Source organism: Diospyros lotus, chromosome 7 (genome assembly GCF_014633365.1).
Source record: "Diospyros lotus cultivar Yz01 chromosome 7, ASM1463336v1, whole genome shotgun sequence".
NCBI lineage: Eukaryota > Viridiplantae > Streptophyta > Magnoliopsida > Ericales > Ebenaceae > Diospyros > Diospyros lotus.
In genome coordinates, this window is record NC_068344.1 from 15649302 (window position 1) to 15671427 (window position 22126).

The window sequence follows — 22126 nt, forward strand, 5'->3', positions numbered from 1 at the left end:
TTTACCTTGGTTGTTACATTTGGATGGGACATACAGCAAGTAGACATTAATAATGTCTTTTTAAATAGAGAATTGACTAAGGATGTTTATATGTCCCAACCTAAAGGATTTATTGATGCTCGATTTCCCTCTCATGTTTGTAAACTTAGAAAATCTCTCTATGGCCTTAAACAGGCACCTAGAGCATGGTACACCAAATTGAGAGTTGCTTTGCAATCATGGGGATTTGTAAGAGTTGTATCCGATGCCTCACTGTTTATCAAAAGAACTTCTCAATTTGTTTTGTTAACACTGGTGTATGTTGATGATATTTTGATCATTGGTTCTAATTCGACAGCCGTTGGAGATTTTATTCATGATTTAAATACAAACTTTGCTCTAAAAACTCTAGGATCAGTGCATTATTTCCTAGGCTTTGAAGCTCATTGAAATCAAGCTAGAATATATCTTATACAATCTAAATATGTTTTGGACTTACTAAAGAAAGATGATATGCAAGACTGTAAATCATGTGATACTCCTATGATTTATGTTGTTTCACTAACTAATGAGGGTGATTCTTTTAAAAATCCATCTCTATATCGTACAGTCATTGGCTCCTTACAATACTTGACCTACACTAGACCGATTATTTCTTTTGTTGTCAATAAGCTTAGTCAATTCCTATCTTCTCCAAAACAGCAGCATTGGATAGCTTGCAAGTGGCTACTTAGATATCTAAAGGACACTCTTGGTCTAGGCCTCTTTTTCTCACCAGCATCTCTTGAGTTACCGCTGATTGTCTATACTAATGCGGATTTTGCTGGATGTAAGGTTAGTAGGCGCTCTACTAGTGGTGTTTGTGTCCTTCTTGGGCACAATTTGATAGTTTGGAGTTCAAAGAAGCAATCAGTTGTTGCTCGATCAGTTGGTGAGGCTGAATATTGAGCTATTGCGCAAGGGGTGACTGAAATATTATGGTTGCAATCTCTGTTTTCAAAGTTGGGTTATAAGTGTGGGTCAAAACCTATAGTATGGAGTGATAATATGGCTGCAAAAAGTATTGCTAAAAATCCTGTTTTTCATGCTCGTACTAAACACATTGAGATTGATGTTCACTTTGAGCGTGAAAATGTTGAAAATGGTGAGGTTGAAATTCGGTATGTGCCTACTTTACATCAATTAGCTGATATCTTCACTAAGAGTTTGCCAAGAAGCAAGTTTCAGGATTTGTGTGACAGAATCAGTTTAAAAGAGTCACTTATTCAAGCAGCCTCAGATTCACAAGATGTTACAGGAAAGCAGCTGGTTAGAAGGGAGTCTCAATTGAAGAGGAATGTGAAAGCAAATATTACATAATCTGTTTAATGTTTCTGTTATTTAATTATGAGTGTATATGTTGTTGTATGTTGTAGTATTTCGTCTTTGAATCGCGCTTATGTTAGCACATTTTATCATGTCAGTTACTTAGGCTTTTGCTGAGTATATAATCAGATTAGCCTTATCTTTTCTGTATTGATTTTCTTTCCTCTTCATTTGAGAGATTATTCAGAGCATTTCTTTCTTCTCTTTTGTATCCTATTTTCTGCCCTAGTTCATTCGTTACATCAGCAATGGGGCAGTGCCAGGAACACACAAATTTGTGCCACAAAGGCAATAAGGCACAAACCTTTGTCTCATAAGTCATATCACTAACCTAAGGGGCAACAGGAAGCTAGATTTGTTGTAGGGACAAATCCATTTGGTTTTTGTCTTTTGGGTGGCCATTTAAGATTTGTCATAGGGACAAATCCATTTGGTTTTGTCTTTTGGGTGGCCATTTTGGGTTGTAACTTCTTGTAGGGCCTGCTCCTTTTTAGTCATTTGTTGTAATTTGCTGTGGGGTTATCTTTTTTATTTGTCTTTGGAATGGCAATTTTGGGTCGTAATTTGTTGTAGGGACTGCCCCTTGATTTTGAATTAGTGTTTACTTTTGCATTGATTAATGAAAATCTGATATACAGAATTGAGAGAAAACAAAAGAGAAGAAAAGAGAAATTGGAAGGAAGAACTAAATCAAATCACTATTAAGCTAGGGTTAATAGTATTTATACCATAACATTGCAACTTCAACATACAAGCTACCTGTTCTAGTTAAAAGGTACAACTAGTATGTACAGTACACTAATACAAGCTTATATGACCTCTCAACACTCCCCCTCAAGATAGCTTGGAACAAATATATTTAATCCTTGGACCTTGAAGAGCCTTGGTAAACAGGTCAGCCAAATGATCCATAGTCCCAACAAATGATGTAGAAATCATACCAAAAACCAGTTTTCCTCACACAAAGTGACAATCTATTTCAATATACTTGGTCATTTCATGAAAAACAGGATTCGAGGCAATATGAAGAGCAGCTTGATTATCACACTTAAGCTACATAGAATTTGAATCATCAACTGCAGCTCTTTAAGAAGCTGTTTCAGCCAAGCCAGCTCGAATGTAGCTAATGTCATGGCTCTATACTTAGCTTCAGCTCTAGACCGAGCAACTACTTGCTGGCTTTTACTCTTCCAAGAAACCAAACTACCTCCAACTGAGACACAATAACCAGAAGTGGACCATATGGACAGCCTACCCAATCAGCATTTGCATAACCAGTCACACGTGTATGACCTTTATCCTCAAATAATAAACCTTTACTAGGTGAACTTTTAATATTTCGCAAAATACTCACCAAAGCCGACCAATGACCATCACAAGGAGAATCTAAAAACTGGCTAACCACACTAATAGCAAATGCAATATCTGATCAAGTCAGTACAAGATAATTCAACTTCCCAACTAGTCTCCTATAACGTCTCGGGAATAGGCTCCCCCCCTATCCAAGAACAAGGTTAGAATTCAGATCCATAGGCATATCAATGGGTCTACAATCCAACATGCCTGCCTCCTCCAAAATACGAAGGGCATACTTCCTTTGGGAGATACAAATGCCATGCCCAAATCTAGCAACCTCAATACCCAAGAATATTGTAGTTGACCCAAATCTTTAGCTTGAAAATGAGAATGCAAATGAGCCTTCAATTGAGAAACCCCCTACTCATCATCACCAATAATATCATCTACATAGACAACCAAGTACATAACATCACTAGGAGCATAGCAATGGAAAACATAATGGTTAGTTTCACTCCTAGTTAAACCAAAGGATTGAACAATAAACTAAAACAACCAACCCAGCACCAAGGTGATTGTTTCAAACCATAAAATGACTTCTCGAGGTAACAAAATAGATGAGAAGACTCCCCTTGAGCAACAAACCCAGGTGGTTGCTCCATATAAAACTCCTCAAGAAGTTTACCATGGAGAAAAGCATTTTTGAGAATACATTAGATGATCACTATTAAGCTAAGGTTACAAGTACTTATACCATAACATTGTAACTTCTACGTACAAGCCACCTATGCTAGGTAAAAGGTATGACTAGTATATATAGTACACTAATACAAGCTTATATGACCTCTCGACAATAATAATTCTTATATTGTCCTGTGGTTTGAATCAAACAAACCATAACTTTATGGTTAGGTTTCACTTCTAAAAATAGGTTTATTTGATTTGGAATATATTCAAATTGCAATCTGTGGTTTGGTTTTTATATTCTTCCAAACCAAGCTATGCACACCCCTAGAAGATATGGCCATAGATACAAATGGTTGGAAATCCAAAATTCGTGTACCCAGCCCTACTAGTGGAATTAAGGCTTTTGATTGTTCTTGTTGTTGTATTGAACACATTAGCAAGATACATTCAAAAGTTGGAGTAGGATGAAGAACCAATGCAACAAGTTCATAAAGTAGAAAATCTTGAAATAGTTTTTTGAATAAATATCTATAAGTCATGAACCTTTTTTTTTCAATGAAACAATGCTTCTATGTCATGCTTTTTAGATGAAAAATTATCTATATTTTCTTGAGAATAGACATTTAGCTTAATAAAAACATTTCCACAGTTGAAATTTCACAAAATTTTCGAGACAAGGACAATATGTTTCAAAACATTTGCAACATAATGTCTATAAAATAGCTAAGTTTTGTAACATATTTGATAATGTTTTTGAAACAATTTTCCAAAGAGTTCTGAAAATCACCAAGTTTCAAAACATCCACATTCATATTGCGAAACAATTTTTCAGAAAGTTAGAAAATATGCTGTTAGAGTAACTCACAACACTCTACCGATTCTCTCAACTCAACTAGCTTACTACCAACTCAAGAATACACCGATAATGAAAACACATAGAGGAGAAACGCAAACAGACATACACACACCAAGAACACACAAGAATTATCCTGGTTTGGTCTTGAAAACAAGACCTACATCCAAACTGCTAGGCACCAATCTAATCCACTATCTTGAAACAATCCACGAGATGATTACAACGAGATCTGAATCCCCCTCGCCCATATACACTGAAAGCTATTAGGATCCTAGAGAATACAAGCTAAAACAGCCACTCTCTACCTCTCGCATTCAATCCCCAACCCAAGACAGCAACCGGAAAACTAACCTTACCAAGAATAGGTGCACTAAAATCTCTGCAATTTCCTCCTATCCCATGACCCCTATTTATAAGATATAGGAGCGTGGGTTACAATATGAAACCGGCTGCCCAACTGACCTAACTAACCTAATTGGTCAGCTGCCCCTTCTAGAAACAAACCTTCTAGAAGGGAGATTAATTCTAACTCTAAAACAGAAAAAGAAACATGTAGCAATATAAAGAAACTTGTTTACATTTAATCTAATCTAATACAAATGACACAACATATGCCAAATTTTGAAATAGAAATATTTTTGTAGAGCAACAAGTTTTGAATCATTGAAATTATTTAATATAAATATATTGAATTACTGAGTAGACTATGGAAGATTAAAAAAATTATTTAAATATTTGAATTTTTAATGATTGAATCTTTAATGACTCAAGCATACTCAATTATTTCTTGTTTGACCAGAACAAAGGTTTTGAAACTTTTCAAGCCATGTTTTGAAACATCAATTAAGATGTTATCAAAATATTGTGCAAAAAGTTTATCTTTTAATTGGGGAAAAGCCTTTGACAGGAAAAATTTTAAAACCCCTCATGTTTGCCAACAAATAGAGGAATACTTGAACACCAAAAAGTTACATTCAATGCATTCAATCAGGCTCTCAACTTCTTCAAAGTGTTTCAAAGCCAACTCTTGAGCCTCCAAGTTCTAAATTCATTCTTGAGCTTTGTCTATCATTGTAAGAGCTTTTCACTGGAGCTCGTATAAAGGCTTGATATGTTGTTGTTGTTGTTGTTTATAAGTGTATCAAAACTTTGTTTATAAGTTTCTTTTGGTTATGTGATGAGCCAAGAAAATCACTTGTAAGTTTTGAGTGGTGAGCCTTTGGAAAACCAGTTGTTTGTAAAGGTTTAACGTGTGCCTTGAAAACCTCTTGTTTGATTTAGTGGAAAATCTCTAGGGGGTCTAGAGGAATGGATGTTGGCTTGGATATGGGCCAAAACACTAGAAAATTATTTTGTGATCTAATTGTTTTTTTTGTTTTTTATGTTGACTCATTTCACCCTCATATATAAACCCTTACAAGAACAAGAAAAACAAAAACCTTGAGCAAATTTTCATAATCATATATATTTAGTTTCACTTATATTGCTTCACTTTAGAACTTTGATTTAAATAGTCATCAAGGAGCAAAAAGTTTATAAAAAGCAACAGAATATCAAACCACCTTTTGAAAAGATCATACATAAAAAAGAAATCAAAGATCATCCAACTCAAAGAATTCAATCAATCCTGACTGATTTTTATTAAAGATATTAAGCTAATTTTTTATTCTCAAGAAAAAAATTTATTTCCCAAGTCACCCCCACTCTTGTGAAATCTCTACAATCTTTGTGCTAACAAATACTACAGATGTACAGAATACATAAGGAAGACCAATTAATTACTTGGTACAAGATCTCCCAAGCCAAGAACCCCTGATAGATCTGGTGATGCAGTGTGAGAGGAATAATTGGCAAAAACATGTGCAAAAATTGGGTGAAAACAGTGAAAGATCAAAATCTGGAACAAAGATACTAAAATTAGGGCCTAAGAAAACCTCAAAATTTGAATTAGAGTGAAGCGGCTGCCCAAAAAAGTGTCTTAAAGGCTATTTATATAAGGGTCACAACAATAATTAAATCTTAGCCATTGATCACAAAGGAATCCTTCTAATCTTAGCCATCCATATATTTTAAAACTCACATGCTAGTCACATGACAACTTATTGAAGTTAATAACTTAATATACTAAAATAGTTTGCAAAACCTATTAACTTAGATACTATCCATAAGTATACAAATAAAAGTCAAATAAAAACACTAATAAATAAAGAATATGCCCCTGCATCATTTGGTTAACATGCAACTTGCTCTAAACTTGTTAAGAGTGCCAGGGCACACACATCACCACTTGTGTTTGTTCAGGAATCTAATCTGTGCACAGATACATCTATAGGAATGAAATAGCATCTGAAAGCTAGATAGAGAGGCAATAAAACATACCTTTGCATCCGCTTATACACTCGCAGTTGCTCTTTAGAAGGGGTAAAATCAATTGCCTTCAAGCGGATAGTATAAGAAGGGCAACATGTTCTTTCCATCTCAGGTTTGTAAAGGAAACAACCAGATCTTCTCCAACCTTTGTCAAGAAGGGCTAAAAGAGAAAAGGCGGGAGGGGAAGGGGAAGAAAGGAAGACATAGTGGAAGCATTAAAAATATGCCAGTGCATTTTAATTAACAAATCATTTACTGAAACACAACGACAAAATCTAACAGCTATTGAATGAACACCATGACAATACCAAATCACCAACCACAAACTACTAAATTTTCAAATGAATAGAAGACAAGTGGAATGCATCTACAACTGAAACACAGAGACAAAAAAGAAAAAAAGAATGGTTACACATTATGAAAGCAAAGAGTGTACCATTATAATCATGCACCTCATTCTACTTACAGCATGTTATACTTTCCCATTAAAGGTTCAGCAGATCTCAAATCAAATTAACTACCATCAAGTCAAGTATTCATGTATGTAGCACTAAGGTTGGTGTAGTAAGACAAGTAACTTCACTTTGGTGTTTACGTATAAGCAATGAACCTTATTACAACAAGAAAGTCTTAACATAATTCCTTCGCAAGCATGTAAACATGTGCGCACATGCATAGGCACACAAGAGTGAGCTATAGAGAGAGAGCAACAATGAAATCTACCGTGGCAAGCAATACCATGCCATTTGAGTTTTAACTATTTGGGTTAACAAGGGCATGACATTTGTGTTTAACGGTACCATTGCTTATGTATTTCCCTAGCGGGTTAATTTCAAGACAGGACAAGACAAGATGATAACATTCATTATCAACTAAGGATCATCAATTCATATGCATACCAAGCCTCGATTAAAAAAAATGGCATAAACCAAGTTCCAAACCTTGGTAGTGATCAACTGTCAAACTGTGTGCCCACAAACCTGAAAAATGAGGGGAGTACTAATTATGAGAAACATAGAACACTAAATATACATTTTAACTATGGCAATGCCTAACTGCATCCATAAAGACAAATGTGAATTCAATATTACTTGGTCAGTAATCAACAATCAAATAGCTTAGTTAGGAAATTAACCCAGTATAATAACTTTTTTCTTTATGGTGTGTAAACTTCATGCAAGAAGTTCTTATTCCTTCTCTGTCGTTTCAAGTAAGTTCCTATGCTTGTGTGTGAGAAAACCTGATAAGAGGTAACCAGAGAAAGCCACAGCAGTTCTATTTTCAATTACTATCCTTTCACTCTTGGTGTTGAATATGCATAATAAGCAAGCCCGCATGTAATATCATACATCAGAATTCAATTGTTACTTGGCATCGGAATAAATTCAAATCTAGCCATGCAGCAGGAACTTTAAAACGTATTAAAAGTGAAAGTGGTCCACAAAAATTATGATTTAGATAATAAAAGTGAAAATAGATCATTTTTTGGATAGGTAGAAAATGATAGAAATATTATGAAATAAAATTTTAAGTTTCTACAAGTAATAGACTTCTAGAATAATGTTGATTGAAAGTTGTTTCAAAATAGGATTTTTCCACCATGATTGCCTAGTAAGATATATTAATAATAAATTATTATTTCCCGAATAGAAAGTATTCAAATATTTGGGTTAAAAAAATAAAATGAAACTAGTCGACCATATAAGAGACTTGAAAGTCCACATATTTGCAAAACTTTCAAAGGCATCCAATGCAACAGTGAGAGCCTTCTGACGATATCCGAGTCAAAAAATGAGCATTATATGGACAAACAACCCAAGAACCTATCGTGGCACCAGAGGATAGAACTTCAATAGCGTAAGCTTCTTTTCTTATGATTATTTTTCTTTATCCCCCCAAATATTCTTATGCTTATAATTGGCAATTCAATGCTCCAGTCTTGAAAAGACAGGCAATTGGATAGCAGAACATTTTGAAAGATACGATCATTGCTTAACACTCAGCCATTGGTCGGAACATGCAGTTGACTCACTTTGTTACCCAGCAACATTAGCTGAATGGCTGAAACGCCAACCAACATAAACTAAGCATACAAAACTGAAATACATGTATTTTCATGAACGTGGTAGCAGACTAATTTCAAACAAGAAGTATACAGTCCCTGGGAAACAATACCCAGCAACTTGTGTTGCATTCCGTTGGATAAAGAGACTCAATTTCCAATCTTATTAATTCACCTATACACATTTACACGAGCGCCATTTCTGAATCCAAGCCCATAACTATAGCCTTATGGCGTCCTTAAAAAAAAAATCAAATTCACTCACATACCAATTTACACATATTAATAAAATAGTTTACATGTAGGAACCAAACAATTCATTTCCTCATTATCACTAGGTGATAGAGTAGCTAGAGTTGAAGTCTTGAAGACCTCAAGAAAGGATAATTGCAAAATTCAGACACCGATCAACAAATTTGATAGGACGTTCAAGTTCCAGCCCTTGCACTCTCATTCCTAAACAGAAATCAATCAGCCTACGCATTCGCGTAGTAAAAACATAATTGAAGCACATACCGGGAAAAATACTGATGCCTCCACCGGATCTAGAATAGACGCAATAGAAGTCAAACAACCTACGCATGCACTTTGAAAATACAAATTGAAGCACTTACCATGAGAAATGCTGGTGCGTCCACCGGATCTACAATAGCCGCAAGAGCTTCTGCGGCGGCCAACATCGACCACGACGCTTTCGCCTCCGCTGCTGCTGCCGGTGCCGCTGCCGCTACTACTGCTGCTGCTGCTGGCCTCGTTCTTGATCTTGTCGGCCATTACTAACCTTCCCCGGTCAGGCCCAATTAGCCATCAGAGAACCCTAGTGTTTTGGGAATCTGGCTCTTCTCTCTGTGAAATCCAAGGTCGCGATCGTCGAATAGAATAGAAATTGAACCGTGATGGAATTGATTTTGTAGTTTTGGAAGGTCAAATATTTCTGATGAAAAATAATCAGGGAAATGGAAACGAAGGCAGGGCCTGTCATGCTTTTATTGCCATTTTAATAAGTCGGCTAAAGCAAACCTTACCTTCTGCCGCTTGCCTTCTTCGGTTGTTGAGCTTTGATCCTCCGTTTCTCTTTCCATGAATTATGACTAAATTTTCTAATCACATCATTTTATACGCAATTGTAAAAGCTTAAAATTTATTAAATTCCTTTTAAACTTTGTCATTTGAATACTTAATTTCTTCGGTGTTTTACTTTTAACTAATAATTTTTTTGACATTATTTTTTAAATAAAAATTAGATTTAAATGTTTGAATAACAAAATGATGACTATATCCCAATTAATCTTAATAATTACACATAATTTTATTATTATAAATTAATTAAAAATAAAATACTAAACTTACCTTTTATGTAAAGGAAAGTGGTATCAATTGATAACTTGAGAGGAAAAATAAAAAAATATATAATCACTAAACTAAAATAGTCTCTAAACCCAAGCAAAATTTCAATTTATCTCTAAAAAAGTACAAAAGTCAATCAATCCATAACATAGAGAAGTTCAATTCATCTTTGAATCATAAAAGCAACATAATTTTAAATTTTAAATTTTAAAATTAGACGCACAAATATAGTGTTTGAATATTTAATCAAAAATAATATTTGCTAAAGAAAAAAGTTAATAAAAAATTCATTTATTTGGGGATTACTTTATTTTCACAATTGAAAGATAAATTAAAGACTAATTTATTTTTGTAATTCAAAAATTATTAGATTTTCCTTAGATTATGAACTAATGGGCCTTTGCACTTCTTTAGAAATAACTTGAAATTTTGTTTGTGTTTAGGGACTAATCAAGGTTAGGGGTTTCATTTTTCCGCCTTTCTTTCTTTTTTTTTTTCTCTGAAATCATCAATTGGCATCATTTTCTTCTACTTAAGAGTAAGTTTGGTATTTTTATTTTTAATTTATTTATAATAATAGAATTATGTGTAATTATTTAAGATTAACTGGCCATTGTAGTCAATTTTTTTTCTAGCATTAAATTTAATTTTTTATATAGAAAATGTCAATGGGGGTTTTTGGTCAAAAATAAAACTATAAGGATTTTGAGTGTCCTAAATTAAAAACTTTGAGCCAATTTAGTGGATTTTAGCCATTATAAAATTCTTTTAAAATTAAAAGGAAAATTTGCAAAGAGCACCCTTAAGATTTGGCAAAATTTTTGAAATATGCTTGACATTTCAGAAATAGAAAAACTATCCCTTTTTTTAGTATGTCATTATGTTGGACTTTGAAATAACATTTTTCCCTTATAATTTAAAAATAAATTTATGAGATTTTGAATGTTAGGCAGAATGACTAAATTACCCATCTTCTCAAGGCTAATTATTCTTGCCTTTTACATGCCATCGTAATGGCCTAGGTGAAAATTGTTGTAACGATGTTTTGATAATGAAAATTTGATTTTCACAAAGTTTTAATTCATAGATTTTTAATGCTCAAAAGAAATATGGTTTTAAGTACTCAAAGTCTTAATAGTTTTAAATGATTTTTTAAAGGGCAATTAGCACCAAAAAATTAAATATTTTCAGATTTTTGCGATTATATCCAATCGTTTTAATTTTGGCAAAAAGTACCGGTTTTATGAAATTAGTTACAATTTTAGCCAACTCTCTAAATCGAATCCCCGGGTGTGTGCCTTTGCACAGGTAGCATGCCATGTGGTCTATTTAAATAGGACATATATTTACTATGTAAGAAAAAGAAAAAAACAAAATAAAAATTAAAACCATGTTGGTTACGTGGTTAACCGCAGTTAAACCCATAGACATTCAAACCCTACCCTAAACCCTAAACCTTACCCTAGAAGATAGATAGCACGAAGAAGAACCAGAAGCCGACGACGACGTCCTTGAGATCATAAAGAGTCGCACGACAGAGAGAGGAATCGTAGAAAACGGCATTCGTGCTCCCAACAAGGAAATCGACGGGTTGAAACAAATTTGCAGATCTCTCAAACAACACAATGACCAAAGGGAGTCGTAAAGGAAGCGACGTTCGTGCTCCCAACAAGGAAAAAAGGTCAATGTTCCTTCGTGTAGGACGGCACAAAGTTCTTAACTTTCTTGACATACTGAATTTCTTAACACGGTATGCTTCCTTACTGTTGTTTGTTTACTTCCCGTCAAAATAGTATTATTCTTTACCTTCGTAAACGCCATTTATGATTTCAATGATATGCATTAGGGTTTTTAAGTTGGGGAAACAATGATTAGGGTTTATTGGTTAACTTACGTTTAATTTAATTAGAATGGTCTTGTATGTTTCAGTGATTAGGTGATTTATTGCAAGTTTAAGTGATTGGGGGTTTAATTTTCTTTTTTTTGTTAACAGTTGCCCTATTGAGGTATAGGTTGGTGGGAAATTCACTCCTGGTCCACTGCGTACGCATATAGGTGGTACATTTTTATTGGGGGTGGAAGAATATTACTGAAATGTCCTATCAAGATATTGTAGTGAAGTGTAAGGAGAAAGGTTATGAGGAATTGTACAAGTTAGGGTACTACAAACCAATGGGGGGTGGGATCATCAAACCTTAGTCCATAATGATGATGAAGTATTTAGGATGTGGCAAGCGAAAATAGAGTTTGGTTTCCTTAAGATTTACATTGAATGTAAATCAGGTGAGTCCAGTAGGAAGGAGATGAGCGAGGATGATGAAAGATACGATGTTGATGTATATGAGGATCAACAGGATTCTGAGGTTGGTGTTCATTATGAAGCACCAATTGAAATAGCCATAAAGGATGCACATAATGCACCAGACACCAGTGATGAGGACACCGAAAAGGATGAGGATTTTGATATTAATACAATTGGTGGGGATGACCCTGAAAGTGAGGGTAGCTGGGTCAAGGAATGTGAGACCGATGATGAGAAGTTTTTGCTTGCACAAAATAATAAGAGAGTCTTTAAATCAACAATTGTTGACAATGGTAAAGGGCTAGGTGTAGATTCTGACTTGAGAGATGATGAATAACACATTAATGAATACATGGAGTCTGATGAGGAAGGCTTTGACACTCCATGCAGCAGTGCCGAAAGTGATTTGTTAGGCACACAAAAAAAGAAAAAAAAAAGCCTTTGGTTTATAACCTACGCTATGACCACACTACAATTAATTTCAAAATTGGCATGTTTTTTGAGAATGCAAAACAGTTTAAAGAATGTGTCCATCAATATGGAATTTGCAATGGGTTCGATATTGGCTAGAAGAGGTCATGTCAAGAACGTGTTGAATGCGTGTGCACAAGTGGATGTCCATGGAGCATCTATATTGCCAAGAAGCAAGGAGAGAGGACATTTGTGGTGAGAAGATACAATGCTGAACATCATTGTTTTAGAAGTCTAACAAATAAACAGGCCAATTCGAACTGGTTAGCTAGAGAATTCCTCCAAACATTTAGAAGAAATCTGTCGTATGGTGTAAAAGACATGACCCTTGACATGAAGGACAAATATGCACTAATTGTGTTGAAGTGGGCATGCTATAGAACAAGGATGAATGCACTCAAAATGCTTAGGGGCAGTTTGGATTCTCATTATGAAAAACTCCATGCTTACAAGGCTGAACTCAAAAGGGTTGACCCTGAAGGCAACTTCGAATATGAGATAGACAATTCTGGACCTAATGGGCAGCATGTGTTTAGAAGAATGTATATAGGATTTTCAGGCCTTAGGAAAGGCTATATTGCAGCTTGTAGGCCATGTATTTGTCTTGATGGATGTTTTTTGAAGACCCTAATAAGAGGTGCCTTGCTGAGTGCAATCAGGAGGGATGCTATAACACCCTATATTTTCGTGAAATTGCCACGTATTATAAGTGAGTTAAAATATCGAAAAATATGTTTGAAATGGAAACAAGTGATCGAATCAGTCGCAGGGAGTGCCCTAGAGCTTAGATACCTAAGGACAAAGGTATAATTTTAACGAGCGCCTCGAGGTGAGACTTATTGCACTAAAAGAAATCAAATCAGAAATGGTTTTCGGTTAAGCTAAGTTATAACCTAAAAATACCAAATGATGGTAAGGGGCTTCCGAAAAATCGTATATATTGAGTAATTTTGAGTTAATAATTCTGGGATTTTAAGTATCTCGATAAATTTGATATTTGAGGGTATAATTCTAATTAGAGAAATAATCCAAATGAAAGAATGATGAAATTATGAGCTTAGGTGGTGAAATGTTAAAGTTGAAAACTTGAAATATAGGCCAAAGTGTTATTTGAAAGAAGTTTAGGGTTTCAGCTTGGATTTCAAAAGATGGATTAATTCTAGTTTTGGATTTCAAAAGCCACTCAATTATGGCTTTGAGTCTTTGGAGTCCATGGCTAAGATTGTGACAAGTGGCATAACACCATTGGTTGAAGGATTCTATAAATAGGCACCTTGAGTTGCTCTCAAACCATTCCAAACAAATTTGAGGAGTGAAGCACTCTAAGAGGAGGAGCTTACTCTAGAGAGAGAGAAGGAGGTTCGGCAAGAAGGAGGGAAGAAAGAGGCGAAGAAGCGGCGGAGAACGAGCCTCGTCGGAGTTGCGAGTCTTCGCCAGAATTCACCAAAATCAGTCAGCAAAAATGCGAGGTAAGTCCGATCTTTTTTTATAATCTTGTAGAGGGGGAAGAGAGGGTCGCGTAGGTTCAAACGAGGGTCGAATCGAAGTTAAAACGAGGGAGATATGGCCGAAATACCAAACCGACACGTTGCTGTTCGGAATCTGGTATCTGCGCGTGAGTTACACGCGCCGGATAATGGCTGCGCGTGGGGGCGCGTGGACAGAATTCTTGGGGCGCGTGAGGGTGCGTGAAAGGTCCTTTTTACATGAAATTTTCTATTTATGCCCCTACTTTAATACCATTCAACTCTATATAAAAATATTTGAGGTTAGATTTACCAAAACATATATTTTTTGCAGAAACCTAGGCCGTTTGCTGTAAAATTATATCGTCGAAGAGATAACTCAACAAGGTGAGACTCCGTGAGACTCCTATACTCCAAATTCTATTTTTTATTCTCTTATGGGAGACTTCTATTGCATGAGACGTGTTTCGTGAAGTTCTTACACATAAACGCTTGTTATTCTCTTACGTGAAATCATGATGCATATACAAAATGTATTTTTCTGAAAATTATATGCTATTGGCTTTTTAACTGTTGCATTTATAAAATTCGTGTGACCATACTGTTGTACCTATCTGTTGTTGGCCGAGGGCAAAAGTCGGATATCCCCCGAGAGGCGCTATGCGTGCGCCATCGAGAAAGCTCTCGTGGGGAAGACCGTGAGCTTAAGGAACAACGGATGTGGTGCTTGCATGAGTGCTATGAAGTTGGGCCAAAGTGACATGGTTAGGGACCTCCCAAGAGGCGCTATGCGTGCGCCATTGAGAAAGCTCTCGTTGGAGGAGGCTAACGTGTTCACGAGGCACTTCGGAGTAGTTCTCGTTGTTTTCTCATACATTTTATACCTGATCATGCATCGATATAAACTGTTTTTGGAGTTTCTCACTAGAAGATTCATCTTCTAATTGGACTATGTCCTTGGAATATTCAAACGTTCCAGGTTTGACGAGCGGCTCTAAGGGAAAGGAGGTAGCTGAAGAATAAGTTTAATTTGATGTCTATAGCATGTTTAGAATATTTTCATTTATATGCGAACCTATGTATGTCTTGGATATGTTTAAGACGTTCAGTTATATCTTGCGAGAGATGATGTTCATGTAATTCATTTTGTAAACGTCTTGAACAATTTTATGATAAATAAAGTATTATGGTTGTGAACCATATCAGGTTCGATCTAGCTTCCGCATTCAAGATTTTAACACCTGTCTTAGCTATTCGATTATTGGGTTTGTTAAGCTGAGAAGGTGTAAATTTGGATTTTTGGGATATTGTGTGATGTATGACAGCTATTGTTATATGAAAAATTTTTATATTCCTGAAATCCTAAGTTATAACACGCTCAAGAAATTTGGGGTGTTACAGATGCGAATAATCAAACGTTTCCTATTGCTTGGGCTGTTGTTGAAGGGGAAAATGAGAACAGTTGGAGATGGTTTTTATAGTTTTTTTTTTTTTGTGAAATTAATATTGTTGATGGACTTGGCCTAACACTTATTAGTGATCAACAGAAGGGTTTTGCCAAGGCAATAAAGGATCTTATACCTCACGTAGAGTATAGGAATTGTGCAAGGCATATTTATGCGAACAGGAAAAAGCTACACAAGGGGCAGCAATTGAAGTCATTGTTTTAGAGGGCGATTAATATAACCCACAAGGCAGGTTTTTTTAGCTTCATGGAGGAATTGCAAGTGTTGGATGCCACTGCACATGAAGATTTCATAAAGCAAAATCCAAAAAGTTTTTACAAGGCATTCATTAGTACTTGGTCCAAGTGTGATGTTATAACCTCCAGCCTGTCTGAAACCTTCAATGGTTATATATACAAGGCAAGATGCTTACCAATAATAGACATGTTAGAATGGATTCGAACATCTTTAATGGAAAGAATGTATGATAAATCAGAGATGATGAAGAAGTGTTCAGATGAAATTTGTCCAAGGATCAGGGATACATTGGAAAGGGAACAACTGGGGATAAGGCATTGCATTGTGAGACCTGTTGTGGGACATAAGTTTCAAGTTGGCATTGCGAACCAAGGATATGTGGTTAGTCTAGATGAACACAAATGCTCTTATAGACAGTGGGACTTAAGTGGTCTCCCATGCTTTGGCCTGTATACACTTTATGAAGTATGATCCTGTTGACTATGTAGATCGATATTATAGAAAATCAGAATTCTTTAAGGCATACCAGTATGCATTAAAACCATTGAATGGGTTTTCAATGTGGCCAAGGATAGATGCTGCTTCTATACTGCCCCTCCCCCCATATAAGAAAATGCCTGGTAGACCTAAAAGAATCAAAAGATGGATGTTCAAGAAACTGAAGAAATACAGGATGTGGCCAGTCGGCATGGCATGCAAATGACATGCCAACACTACTTGGAAACTGGCCACAATAAGAGGGGTTGCCCAAATAAGGACAAGGTGGCAGCACCAAGACCTCATAAGGTATGAAAGTCTAATTACACATGTCCATTTTTTAGCATATTTAATTTGTTTGTTTGTTTACCCTATGTTTATCACAATATAGGCCAAGAGAGGCAGACCCCGTGCCACATCCACTGCATCAGCAACAGCCCCAACAACTGGCAGATCACATTCCTCGGCAAGATCATGAACAACTGCCTTCAGCAATAGCCACAACAAGCGTACCAGCAACAGCCACAACAAGCGCACCAGCAACAGCCACAACAAGCACCCCAGCAATAGCCACAGCTAGTGCCTCAGCAAGTGCCTCAGCAACAGCCATAGCAACTGTCATAGCTACAGCCTCAGCAAGTGCCTCAACAAGTGCTGTCGCTAATGTCATAGCAAGTGCCTCAGCAACCGTCCCAGCAATGGCCTCAGCAAGGCAAACAAGGCAAATGGCAAGAGATCAAAGTAAGTTTTGTGTCTTTTGTGGTAGACTTGGTAGTTTGTCATTATATTCATTATTTGCAATGCAAGCTTGACACATGATATTTCACCTTAACTTATATAGGCAAATCAAGTCTACGGATTGATGTTCTCATCAGAATCAAGCAATTTTTATGCAAGGGTACATACTCTTTATTCTAAGCTTGCCCATGTAATAGCATTTATAATGGCCATCTAATTATCATCTTTTTTTTCTTTCCCATTCAAATGCCAGGGGAAAAACGAGCTAGATATGTAAGTGGATTTGCATTAATATCTGCAGTGGCAAGGAATCTGCTGCACTCCCAACGACATGAAGTTCAAGCAACTAATGGATCACAACCCATGGTGTCTCAAGAAGAAGCTCGGTCATTTACACCACCACCAATAGGGCAATCCCATCAGACATCCACTGCATCAGAAGTTGCTGCACCTAGAAGACCAAGAAGACAACAACAAGATCCGCGGTGACTAATTTTAATTTGGATTTTGGTAATTATGTCATTTAGGTTGTGTAATTTGAGATGGTTTATCACATTTGGTCATTTGGGACGTGTAATTTTAGACGGTATTGAGATTTGGATGTGTTGGATATTTGGAAGATTTATGTTATTGGGATTGGAATGAATTTAAATTTGGAGGATTTATGTAAATTTGAGATAGTATTGTGTTGTTGTCAATTCATTCAAACGAGAACATTATTGTATAGCCCGATCAGACTATTTATGTATTGTATAGCCCGATTGGGATCTTAATGTGTCCGATAGGGACTATTCACGGTCAGCTTTAAGTGTGAAGTGTGAATTGTTCGATCGGACTGATCCTTCACATGATTGGACTCTTCATCGACTCTGATCGGACTACAATCTGTGTTAAGTGTGAAGTGTGAATTATTCGATCGGACTGATCCTTCACATGAAGAGTCCGATCGGATTTTAACCATCCATGTCGCGTGAAGAAGAGTGAATTGTCCGATCGGACTAATAATTCACATAAAGAGTTTGATTCATGTGTGATGGGCCTCTTCATGTGTTCGATTGGACTATTCACGGTCCGCATTAGCATTAAGTAAATGTGAATTGTCCGATCAGACTAATCCTTCTAAATTTGTAAAGTTTTTGTATAAAAATATAAAAATCTATTAAACTCAAATAATTTTTGAAATTAATCAAAAGTAAGCATTTGCTTAAGAATTAAAAAAATCAAATTATATTAAATTAGAATATCTAAAAACTGCAAAAAATAATTTAAATTATTTTCATTCTTCAAATTAATTCATATTAAATAAAGTTCCAAGTAATTGTTAACACTTAAGTGTTAAGTGTTTGTTAAGTGTGCATTATTCGATCGGACTGATCATTCCACATGAAGAGTCCGATCGGACTATTCACGGTCCGCATTGTACTACAGATAACGCATACAAATAAGTCCATTGAGATTGTAATCACTTATCAAATAATCACTAGCTAATCAATTATGAGACCAATACATCCCATTTACACAGAACAACAATTATCGGCCTAAAATAATTTGATTACTATGTATCCCCATCAACTGGATTACTATGTTTATACAAGTAAAAGGCAATGACCTTCCGAAGTTTATGAGTGTCCTCTTTCATATGGTGCATCTCCCATGTATGCTCCCTATGATGCAATATGTCATCCACGTATTTGATTACAAAGCACCTGCAGCTACTCCTGTAATAGAAAAATAATGAAAGTAATATATTAGTTAAAGAATTTTTTTTTTTGGGGGGGAATCAGTTACAATACTTTAAATAAATGTAGTACCCGTCCTGCTGCTGAGGGATCGGCCCCTACACCGGATCAGGAACATCCACCTCCCATTTTTCGTATGAACGACCAATTGCCGTACAGTGCTTATAATAATCACTCTGAAATAGGAGAATGGGTAGGAGTTTAGACAATGGCTTCAATTTCTTGAGTCTTTTCTGCCTGCTTTCAATGGACATTGACCCAGGGTCATATACAATGATTATCCTATCTTTGAAGTAGATATTCGCCAGGACCCAGTGCTCGTTTTCTACAGCACATGGGAGCCATGCTTGCTTGTAACATGAACACATTAGTTATGTTTTACTAAATAAATAAAACGAAATGATATGCAAAACACTTATGTGGTCTACTGCCCACTAGGGGAAATCTTTGTCATTCTCCCCTGAGACATAACGAGACCATTCCTTGGAGAGCTTCACCTCATCAGGCATAAAGTGTTTATTTCCCTTCTCGAATTCGGTATCCCATACATATTGCATATACCCCTGTGAAGAAAAAAAAAGTTTAACTTTACTAACAAATAACAAAAAAGGTAAAACAGTAATATAATTTGAGTTCAACACTAACGAAAAGCGATGACAACACAACGGCGTAGTTTTCATCATATATAGAACTAGGCGGTGACTGCATATCTCTATTCAACACAAGTAGTTGTCAAAGTGTTGCCCTTCCAACCAGGTCATCTCTCCCTTTATCTGGCAGAGCATACTTGGCACAATGTGGTATATGTGCCCAATGGTACGCCTACAACGAGCATGAATTATTATATATGGGTACTCATATTGCTGATGTATAAAGAAAAGGTAGAGACTTTTTCTGACATACTGGATCTCATCTTTTGAGCCTACGTACTGGATGTATCCCGATGGGGGTATAGGACTAACATCATCCTCTCCATCAGCCCCAATGTGTTGCTTGGATACTTCATGGGCGATCATATTTTCACCATGATCTATCTCCCCCACCACTACATTTGTCTTTCTCCTCTTTCGTGGAATGGGATCGGTGAATGGTGTTAGACAAAATTTGGATGGATTCCGCTTTCGTACTGTTCGTTCGTCCACCTCCTCTTGCAAATCAACAAAAATACGTGTTAATTCGGTAGAGTTGACTGATATGTAGTCATATAGAAATGTATTTTTTTTTCTTACGATAGAAGGAGATGTTTGGTCCGCCTCATGATCATGAGCTTACAGGAAGTTATCACCAGCATCTAGCTTCTCCTGCATCTGAACAAAAAATTCACAGTAATCATATGCAAGTGCATCGAAGTTAATTGCATCTTATGACTTACATTACATGGATAGTCCTCCTCGTGCATACGATCAGGCTGGGTGTGATCACCACTATCTGGCTACTCCTACAACTCAACAGAAATTAATCGTTAGAATATGGTTTTAACATATACAAGTTAATTTGTATCTTACAACAAAAAGAGGTGTCTGGTCCTTATTGACATGAACATGCTGGAGCTGATCTCCACCAACTGGCTGATTATAACCGTCTCGATACTAATTATCATCATGATCGACGTGTTGCTGGAAAGCTGGACTGGCTGGGGTGAGTAAATAGTTAACACTGATTCAACCATCGTATCCAATCGCTCCAAATGTGTGTCGAATTGGCCCACCCATTTGTCCAATTGGCCAACCCATGTGTCCAAACAGTCCACCCGTATATCCAATTGGCCCACCTGTGCTTCCAGACTCCTCAACAATTGTAGCGCCTCACTGAGCATCTCAGTCACCTATACAAGGTTAAAAGTCGAAACTAAAAACAATTACAAACAAGCGAATTGTTTGCATACAAGAGAAACATTATGATAATAATCATACCATAGGCTTGTTCTGGACAGGCTGCGTGATGAAAGGAGTCCCTTACCGACGGACTCCTCCTCATTCTCCTTGTCCACTCCCTCCCCGTTCTCCATCCCACTAGCCTCCTCCTTCTCATCCTTAAATCCTTCCCTGCATCCATCAGCCTCCTCCTTAACCTTAAATCCCTCCCTGCATCCATCACGCTCCTCCTCAATCCCACCCTCCCTAACACCACTAGTCTCCACCACATCCTTCCCCCCACCCTCATTCTTAAAGATGTCGGGTCCAACCAAGTGCAGAGGGTTAAAAGACCTCCAAAAATTAGTGTCCCACTCTGTATCTGTTGATTCGATAGTCGAACTTGGTTTAAGTGACTGTAATATTGAAATATTTACACAGCTATTTCTGTAAACAAAAAAAAAAAAAAAAAGATAGGCAGAGAGACATTCATTGAAATTTACGTCAAACACTTACCAACATGGAAAGACATTCATCGTAACTTATTTGTTTGGGTCTCTTTTTGTATAACCACTTCATGCATCTAGAGATCTTGACTATGCCTTTTATTGGTACAACCCACATACTCGCCACCCATGGGGTTGTTTCGATTAACCACCACTGTAAAATGTGAAAGAATTATAATAAAAAATTTCAACTAACCAAAAAAAAAAATGTTTGTATATACAAATCAAGTGAGGATTGTACCTGAAACGCCAAAACAAATCCATAGAGGTTGACTTTGTTCCCAACCTGAGCATTCAACTTCCACCCGGTGGTAGCTAGACAAAAGTAATGTAGTCCCTGACTATATACGTACGTTTCCCAAGGGAACAACCTAAATGATTCTAAATCCTCCACCAAGCTCCAATGGAAATCTTCTACACTTGCCCACTCGTCGTGGCCCATTAATAGCATGTTGACCACGACAAGGTATCCCATCTTCAGTGCATCATCTTTATCCAGGTTAAGCTTCGTATCAAGTAGTTCATTTATGTCTTCCACATAAACAACCTCTTTATGTGGGAATAAACGTGCCCGTAAACTACCATCCTTGGCAGGCCTCGCTTGAGAGATTTCCCAGTTAATTGGGCCGAATCTAAGTCTAGTTATGAGGGTGAACTCCTACTTCCCATATCGACATGCCACGCTGCCCAGCTCGAACCACATCTCATCGGGGCGAGCGCTGGGAAATTTCACCTCCCTTAGAAGCACCTGAAGAATCAATTGTGGTGCAGTAGCTTGGGATGAGTGGGGGATCTGCATCAAATGTCCTAGTGGGCCTCGAATGAAATCCTCCAACACACCATACTTCACAAAGGACTCACAAACTAAGGCAAGATTATTGATGCAACGTGAGTAGTTGCTTGCGTACC

At 36.7% G+C, this 22126-nt stretch overlaps 1 protein-coding gene and 1 long non-coding RNA gene across 4 annotated transcripts in view; one reads left to right on the top strand and one right to left on the bottom strand.

The window, feature by feature from the left end:
• The window catches only part of LOC127806126 (arginyl-tRNA--protein transferase 2-like), a 55887-nt gene extending 46193 nt beyond the window's left edge, over window positions 1-9694 (bottom strand). The window contains exons 1-4 of one of the 3 annotated variants that reach the window (XM_052343184.1): window positions 9641-9694; window positions 9230-9461; window positions 7495-7533; window positions 6563-6713 (exon numbers count right to left, since the gene is read on the bottom strand). In XM_052343184.1, coding sequence (XP_052199144.1) covers window positions 6563-6713; window positions 7495-7533; window positions 9230-9389 — 350 coding nt within the window. In that variant the 5' untranslated portion in view covers window positions 9390-9461; window positions 9641-9694. The other 2 variants (XM_052343183.1, XM_052343185.1) reach the window with 2 other exon arrangements.
• Window positions 9695-13883: 4189 nt separating this feature from the next.
• Window positions 13884-15325, top strand: LOC127806992 (uncharacterized). Its single transcript, XR_008024558.1, has 3 exons — window positions 13884-14419; window positions 14536-14588; window positions 15181-15325. It is a non-coding gene; the product is annotated as an uncharacterized LOC127806992 (long non-coding RNA).
• Window positions 15326-22126: the final 6801 nt, after the last annotated feature.